General features: G+C 40.3%; 1 protein-coding gene across 1 annotated transcript; it reads right to left on the bottom strand.

Annotated features, from left to right (window-relative positions):
- Positions 1-296: 296 nt before the first annotated feature.
- On the bottom strand, positions 297-8,367 carry agk (acylglycerol kinase). The gene is made up of 14 exons (XM_056281368.1): positions 8,124-8,367; positions 4,714-4,753; positions 4,522-4,601; positions 4,332-4,407; positions 4,106-4,231; positions 3,872-3,966; positions 3,698-3,767; positions 3,047-3,126; positions 2,877-2,934; positions 2,571-2,718; positions 2,353-2,450; positions 1,222-1,292; positions 1,038-1,122; positions 297-837 (listed from the first exon to the last, which is right to left on the bottom strand). The coding sequence occupies exons 1-14, from the start codon at positions 8,231-8,233 to the stop codon at positions 703-705; spliced, it is 1,272 nt and encodes a 423-aa protein (XP_056137343.1). The 5' UTR covers positions 8,234-8,367; the 3' UTR covers positions 297-702.
- Between the last annotated feature and the right edge of the window lie 389 nt (positions 8,368-8,756).

The raw sequence follows: 8,756 nt of genomic DNA, 5'->3' as shown, positions 1-8,756 counted from the left end.
AAGTATACTCACAATAGCTAACCACAATACTGTTTATACTTCTAATAAAATAAAACACTAAGAGACATGAGTAATGCACAACGGCACATGAGCCACCTCTGATTTCATAATGGTTGACTCCACAGCACTGCCATTCTAAAACAATAAAACATTTTTCTCTGATACCACACAAGTGTTATCTTGTATAATGTGGCTGAGATGTCAGTCATCTAATGCACCTTTGCTAATTAACTTGTTAATTAACTAAATAGTACCAAGTCTGTGGCAGCACAAGTATTTTGAACTACTACCAAAAACACAGAACTTTCTGAAATGGACATACATTTATTGACCGAGTTTCGATGTGACGATATTAGTGGGTCATTCAGTAAACATAATTACTGTGGACAGACATACTAATGTACAGATTTGTCTTAAAAAATTCAAGAAAAAAACTTGGTCCTTTATAACAAAATGTAATGTAGTCCTCTTTCATAACTTAAGTCCAAGAGATTATTTTAGGGACATGTACATGTAGTAAAAGAGACCTTTGCTTCAAAACAATGATTTAAGATAATAAAAAAAAAAAACAGGCAATGCAGACATCAGTTTTCGATATGAACTAATGCAGTTCAAGGAAACAGAACCGCTGCTCATTGTTTCTTTAAACACATTTTTTTCTTCTTTGTGGTTGCTCTTCTTGTTTCTTCATCTAACTTGTCATCACTGCACCTGTGTGAGGAGCTGTTGTCTGCGTTCTCCGCTGATGAAAAAGTGCAGTTTCCGGGGCAACAGCCTCACCTCTACAGCCATTGCTTCATACTCCTCATTATCAATGTTGTAGAAGCCACATCCACTCTGCAAGTTCAGCGCCAGGGCAGAATGTAAAAAGACAGGGATTAATAAAAAAAAAAAAAAAACCCAAAAAAAATCCACAGTTAGAAATGGAATTCATCAACTGAGCTGCAGCCAATGTCTCACAAAGTCTGATTTGTTTTTGAGTCTAAGTGATGTAGTGTGTGCGGAATTTAGCCCAAATAATTTGGGGAGTTACTGACCTCTGGCAGTTTGACTTGACAAGCACCGGCTTCCAGCTTTGTGGACACTGAGGTGAACTGAGATGGATCATCTGCTTTTTTACTTCTACAATGAATGCATGAGAACGGTATGCATTACAGAAAAAAGGTCAAATTTTATATTTGACTTAAAGTGTGCTTGTTCATGTATGCTGCTACTACTGACCCGACAGTGATGAAATCTCCCACAGTGAAGTTGTCTGGCTCAGCACAGATCATCAGTGAATCGTGTATGCGCTAAGACACAAAACACAGACAGACCAGTGTTACTTACAATTCAAAGGGGTAAAAATAGAAAAGGGTATCTGAAAGGATGACATCAGCATTTACATAATTACACTTCTTTTAAAACTGCATCAAGCAACATTTTAATATTAACAGTGAATCAATGACTCCTTGCAATGTGAAAAGATTGCTCGCACTACCAAATCAATCCTATTGAGACTCAACCCCACAGTCTAAATTTTGCTTAAAAAAAAAAAGAATGAAAAAAAGACTGGCTTTGCCATCACTTTCAGTTCATTGTTGACATTATCCGGTCTGAAGACAGCACCTTGCACCCTCCATAAATTTGTGCTTGCACTCAATTTGAGCTTCAATCAAGGTGGCCAATCTTATCCAGAAAGGGCCGGTGTGGGTGAAGGTTTTTGTTCCAACCAAGCAGTTACACCTGTGGAGACACCTGTGTCTCCTAATCAAGTTCCTCAGCAAAGACTCTACTGGTTGATTAGTGGGATCAGGTGTGCAACTGCTTGGTTGGAACAAAAACCTGCACCTACACCGGCCCTTTCAGGATAAGATTGCCCACGCCTGAATTCTAGACCATGTTCTCAACTTGTTAGTAGTACAAGCCGCCTCTTTACAGTTTTGTATGGGAGGGAGGTGCCATCTACAGGCCAGATAATGTCAACAATGAGTTGAAAGAGAAGGTAAAGCCTGTCTCTGGTTAAGGACGACAGTAAACAGCATGGTATTGGTTCTCAATGCAATCGGCAGTGCAAGTAATGCTTTCACATCTCAGGGAGTCATTAGATTCACCGTTACAATTTCATTTGGCAGATGCTTTTATCCAAAGCTACATACATCTGAGAGTTAATACAACACAAGCAAGGATCTAGTCAGGGGACAACAACGCAAGTAAGTGCCAAAAAACTAGGTTTGAGTGCAATAGGACATAGGTGTCAACAGGCAGTGCACAAAGGCAATGCATAGGAAGTATAGAAGTGGGGTTTTTTTGTGTTAATATCAAAAATAACTGCTTAATGCAGCTTTAAAGAAAAAGTCTCTCTCTACCTACCCTCTCCACTGGGTTTTTGTTGTGTGTCTGAATCATTAACTCCAATGTTGACAGCTGCTGTTCCTCCCACTTCTCTGGTTCCTCTACTTTTGGAGGTTCTGAGCAAACAAAACCGTTAACACTACCACGTACCTCGGGACATTTCTCACGGTGTAACTGTTATAATGCAGTGTCATATTGGAAATAGAGTACGAGTATCCATACATATGCAGCATTACCCTCAACAGGTGGGTTCCAGTAGTTCTTCAGTCTGCGGAAGATGCGGTATAGCAGGTTGGGCCTTGGGGGCTTCTGTGGGGGAAGGTCAGGAGGCCTAAGACTGGGAGGCAGGTAGGACACTGTGGCTTCACGTGCCAAAGGCCACTCCTAATGGACACGAGAAGCAGATCAATAGGGTGTAGGACAAAAATGTGTCATCAGTTGAAAGGTTATAAGACAGATCAGAGAGAGAAATGAGAGGAAGTCAAAAACCACCAGCTAACACTGAGGTGACGGCTGTGTTTAGTAAAAATGCGCAAGCTTACCCGCAGAGTACTTAACCAATGTGCTGCTTTCGTCTTAAGTGGTCCAAGATACCAATATCTATGAGGGAAGAACAGGAAATAATTTCATTCCACTAGTTATTAGATGTAGAAGATAAAGGGAGAATCATGTCAGCAGGATTACAACTGAGTGGACAATTTTGTATCCTCACTTGCTGATGGTAGCAGCAGCATCTCTAAAAGCACCCCAACGCAGTCCCATCAGAGCAAAGACTGGCTGCTCTTTCTCACCCTACACAAAACAAAAATACACACAGTAGGCTCGATTATTGTCAGAATCAAGTATAATGGTGACTGTTGAATTGAATATGTTTATATATTTTGTTCTTATTTCTATTATTTTATCTTTTATTTCTATTTGGTTCTGTTTTTCTTGTTTCTATTTGTTTCTATTATCTTGTTAATTTTTTTCTTTACTAGAGCGTGAGTGTCTGTAATAGGACCCAGTTTCCCCTCGGGGATGAATAAAGTATTCCAATTCTGATTCTGATTGAATTATCACTCAATTGAAAATACATCACAGGCATACACACAGTACATTTTTCTGGTATTTAGACCCATCAAGCTCATTCAAGATGTCATTTCGATTTTGAGATTTTTTTTTCAAGACTTCCGTCCTCCATGTTAACTCAGTTCATTTTACTTATTGATATAGGCCAAATTATGCCAGAGTAAGATAATTTCACTTAAATAACAGTAATAATAACTGAAATAAGGGTTAGTATAATGGTAAGATAAATGCATTTAAAAATTTTTTTTTACTTTGAACACTGTGCCAGTCTATCTTTGAAATGAAAGCTCACTTTGATTTGTAGCACATCCAGAGGAACTGTCTCTCCTTTCAGAATGGATAGAGTCGCGGAGGTAATGTGCCTGAAAAAAAAAATTCAGTGCGGAAGAAAGAACAAGTGTTTGCTTCTGTGGAAACCCTCATAATGAAACATGCTAAATGAGAATAATTTTAATATGATACTTACTTGACTTTGTTATCACTAAGGAGGTGAAGACTTGGACTAAGGGAGTTGTGAGAGCCCAGTGGAATGAACCCAATCGGGGTATTACTGAATGTTTCCTGTCGATAAGAACACAACCATCGATGGCACTGCCTGTCTGTATTCCCTCTCTCTTGTTTCAGTTTGAATTGCTCTTAAGTGCAATAAAGTGACTTTAGGTATAACACTATCAATAAATAGTGATGACTATATACCCACTTGATCTGGTCTGCGTAGTAAACCAGTGATAACTTCCTGCAAGGTGCCATCCCCTCCAGCTACTATCAGCAAGTCTGTCTGTTCCATAAGCTCCATTAGTTTCTTAGCCTGGCCTTCATAATCTGTCTGAAGAAAGAATAATTATAGGGTTGGATTGGGGTGTTCCCTGGCAGTATTAAGTACAAGTATCTCTGGTGTGCATTTCAACAAGAAACATGAATGCTACCTTAACTAGTTTAACCTCCATTCCAGCCAAGTGTAAAATTGGGGCAGCATTCTTTTCAAATAAATTGTTGGCTTTCCTGGAAGTGGCAGGGAGAAAAATGAGACAGATGGCCTATCTGGAAACATTCCAAGAAAATTAGGTTAACAAAACTTACTTGGTTTTCTTAAAGGTTTTACGATTTGTGTCTTACCCATCACAAGCTGCAGGGTTCAAGATAACAGTTGCTTTCTTCAGCTGTTCCTGCGGCATTATTTGTTGACGCCCAAATTCCTAATACAGAGATGATGATATTTACCACTTCCAGAAGGCACTGTTATTGTATGAGATTTAAGCAGGAACAGACATTGTACACTGTATTGGCATGATTAAAAGTATCTCTTACCCTGGCCTGTAGACAGGCTTCTCTTCGCAAAACATTGTCACTGATAAGACACAAGACAGTACAGATAAGACACAAGAATAGGCCTATATTTCATCTAACCAGTCTGTTCTTCCATCATACTGGTGACATCTTTCAGAAAGTCAGTATTATTGACCAAGTATGACCACATACAAGGACTTGGTGCAATGCTCTTAGGCCTGGTCCACACCGCTTATCTCTCTACCTGTGCGTGACAGCTACCTTACTGAACTGCTGCGGCTCGCATGCATGGGGTGTCCACACAGCATTGCTGCTGCAGCACTGCTACTGCCAGCCCTGTCTTTCAACATTGAGTTTGCCTTTGATAATGGCCATTCAAATGTTTCTCTTCATTTCATTATAAATTTCATTATACATTTTTATTATTATAAAATTATAATTATTCATAAATTTCCTAAAATAATTTATATTTTTTTCAAGTCTGACATACTCTACAGATATAGACATTGAAACTACAGTGAAAGGTGTCAGTTACGTAATGTAATGTTGGTGGTCTGATGTCAATACGACTATTAACAGATAATTTTCACTGTATTTTTGCTGAACTGTGTGCCTCGCGCAGAGAAAAACAGGTGTCACGTCTGTTCTTTAGAGTTGTGTCGCTGTAGCGTAGCTTCAGCTGCACCTGAGCCATGCTCCTCACATAGGCTGTGTGGCTGCTCTAATCTGTTAACATGGGTGCCAAAATGAAAAGCGAGAGGTTCCGTGGTGCACACGCACAACTCAGGTAGGCGGTGTGGCCTGGGCCCATACAGTGGCTTCACGAAGTATTCAGACCCGTTCACTTTTTGCAAACTTTATTGTGTTTGTAGATCCATCCATTATCCAAGCCGCTTATCCCAATCGGGGTCGCGGGATTCTGGAGCCTATCCCAGCAGTCATTGGACAGCAGGTGGGGAGACACCATGGACAGGCCACCAGTCCATCACAGGGCCAACACACACACACCGCTAGGGACAATTTAGTACGGCCGATTCACCTGACCTACATGTCTTTGGATTGTGGGAGGAAACCGGAGCACCCGGAGGAAAGCCACACAGACACAGGGAGAACATGCAAACTCCACACAGAGGATGACCCAGAATGACCCCCAAGGTTGGACAACCCTGGGGTTCGAACTCAGGACCTTCTTGCTTGTGAGGCAACTGCGCTAACCACTGCGTCACCGTGCCGCTAAATCTAAATCTACCATGTTTGTAGATTTGATTTTAAAATGGATAAAATTGCCATTTTGCTCATGAATCTACACTCAATAACCCACAAAGACAAAGGGAAAACATGTTTGTAGATTGTCTTTATACATGCTCAATAATCCAGGTAAGGAAATCACATAAAGTTGAATCCGTTCATCTGGACACAACGTTTAGGAGTGATGAAACATTTCTCCCACTAAATGTTGTCCAGATGAACTGATTAAACTTTCTGTGATGTTCTTGGAAATTTTCAAAATCTTATTAAAAATCAAAAACTGAAATCTCTCATTTACATAGGTATTCAGACTCTTAATTCAGTACTTTGTATAAGCCCCTTTGGCAGCATTTACAGCTTCAAGTCTTCTTAAGAAAGTCTCTACAAGCTTTGCACACCTGGATTTGGGCAGTTTATCCCATTCTTCCTGGCAGATCCTCTCAAGCTCTGTTAGACTGGATGAGAAGCATCTGTGAATTCCCATCTTCAGGTCTCTCCACAGATGTTCTATGGGGTTTAAGTCTGGGCTTTGGCTGGGCCACTCAAGGAAAGTCAGAGACTTATTCCAAAGTCACTCCAGCATTGTGTTCGCTGTATGCTTCAGGTCATTGTCATGCTGAAAGTTGAACCATTGCCCCAGTCTGAGGTCATGTGCACTCTGGAGGAGGTTTTCTTAAAGGACCTCTATGTATTTGGTTGCTTTCATCCTTCCCTCAATTCTGACCAGTCTCCTTGTCCCTGCCGCTGAGAAGCACCCCCATAGCATGACACTTCCACCACCATGCTTCACTGTAGGAATAGTATTAGCCAGGTTTTGAGCAGTGCCTGGTGTTCGACAGACGAGTTCTGCCCAAAGAGTTCAATTTTTGTCTCATCAGACCAGAGAATCTTTTTCCTCATGTTCTCGGAGTCTCAGTTTGCCAAACAAACGTTGTTTGGCAAACAAACGTTGTTTGGCAAACTCCAAGCGGGCTGTGATATGCCTTTCACACAAGAGCGGGAAAGGCACACCGTCTAGCCACTCACAAAGGCCTGATTGATTGAGTACTGCCGAGATGCTCATCCTTCCGACAGGGTCTCCCATCTTTGCAGATGACTTCTGAAGCTCTGTTAAGAGTGATTGTTGGTTTCTTTTTTTGGATTTTTTTTGTGTGGCATTTTCTGTATTGGATAGAGATAGTAGAGAGAGAGAGCGATAGGAAAGGCAGGGGAGAGAGAGGGGATGACATGCAGCAAAGGGCTTGGGCTGGATTCGAACCCAGGCCACTGCAGTAAGGACTCAGCTTTATATGGTACGTGCTCTACCAGGTGCGCCACTGGGGTGCCCCCGATCGTTGGGTTCTTGGTCACCTCCATGACCAAGAACCTTCTTGCGCGGTTACTCAGTTTGGCCGGACAGCCAACTCTAGACAGAGTCCTGGTGGTTCCAAACTTATTCCATTTCACAATTATTGGGGCCACTGTGCTCCTGGGAACACTCAAAAGCTTTAGAAATCATTTTATACCTTCGCCCTGGTCTATGCCTTGCCACAATTTTATTGTGGAGGTCTACAGAGAGTTCCTTGGACTTCATGGCTTCATAAGCAAAACAAATGTCAATGTCAAAGTTTCTAAAAACACGTTTCCACTTTGTCATTATGGGTTATCGAGAGTAGACTGATGTGCAAAAATAGTAATTTTATCCATTTAAAATTAAATCTACAACACAATCTGCAAAACGTAAATAGGTCTGAATACTTTATGAAGCCACAGATGTACACAGCCAACTAAGCGTATATTAAGAGAAAAATAAGAGTAAGATTGGATGTAAAAAACAAAATAAATTAAGAATAACAAGTATAAAAGTGTAAATCCAAATACAAGCAATATTAAATATTAGGGGTGTAACAGAATAGAGATGCACTATAAGTCGCCTGTAAGACAGTTACTGTGAGCTATGAAGTATGTAGTATTGCACAAATCCCGGTGCATAAGTTAGTAATTGTATTTGGCAAATGCAAGTAGTGCAAAAAGGATGAAAGAGAATGTGGCATGGCATTATCAGTGGATGTGAACAAGTTTTAAATGCTATTGCAGTTTCTGTTGATAAATATATCTAAATATGATGTACTTGAGCAGCAACTATAACTCTAGAAAACTTAAAACATGCTGAAGATTCAGACAACATAAACAGAAATACCCACCAATGTTTACCGTAGAGCCAATGGCCACCGTAAGACAGCACACCCACAGCAAATGTGGATTTCTTCCAGTTATTCCGCAGAATCCGGAACACTTTTACAACCCGAGCCATGGTCTTTTAATTACACGCTTCAGTTACAGCGGGCAAAACAAGCATCTTCTTCGTCTTGGAAACATCATCAGTGCCATGAAAAAGATATTCTTGTGACAGCGGTCATTTCTACGCTCCAGTCAAAATCGCATGGGGCATTTTATGTAACGACAATATGGTTCACGAGGAAACAATGTAAGACGATTAAGTTCCGTTTGCACAACTATTTTGCCACACCTGATTATTTGTCCTTTAAATTCCTATAACACATTGAAGCAAAACAGAAATTACGTAATTTTGAAATCAAGAAATTAACAGACCCATATACATGTGAAATAATGAAGTTTGGTGCAAATTTCTGTTCAATTTTAGCTGTAAACTACAATTCCCATATGGCAGATCGAGAGTGGCGGTTACAAGGACCTCGCCGGGAGAGATTGTCCAGGAGTTAATTGATTTTCAAAAATATTTTTTAGCAAAAATACTTCTTGTATAATCAGAATTGAAATGGATAGTTTTAATAAATGAGATATGATTACTATTT

The sequence above is a fragment of the Lampris incognitus genome, chromosome 6 (assembly GCF_029633865.1).
Source record: "Lampris incognitus isolate fLamInc1 chromosome 6, fLamInc1.hap2, whole genome shotgun sequence".
Classification (NCBI taxonomy): domain Eukaryota; kingdom Metazoa; phylum Chordata; class Actinopteri; order Lampriformes; family Lampridae; genus Lampris; species Lampris incognitus.
The sequence above is the reverse complement of the archived record's forward strand: the minus strand, read 5'-3'. Positions and strand labels throughout refer to the sequence as shown.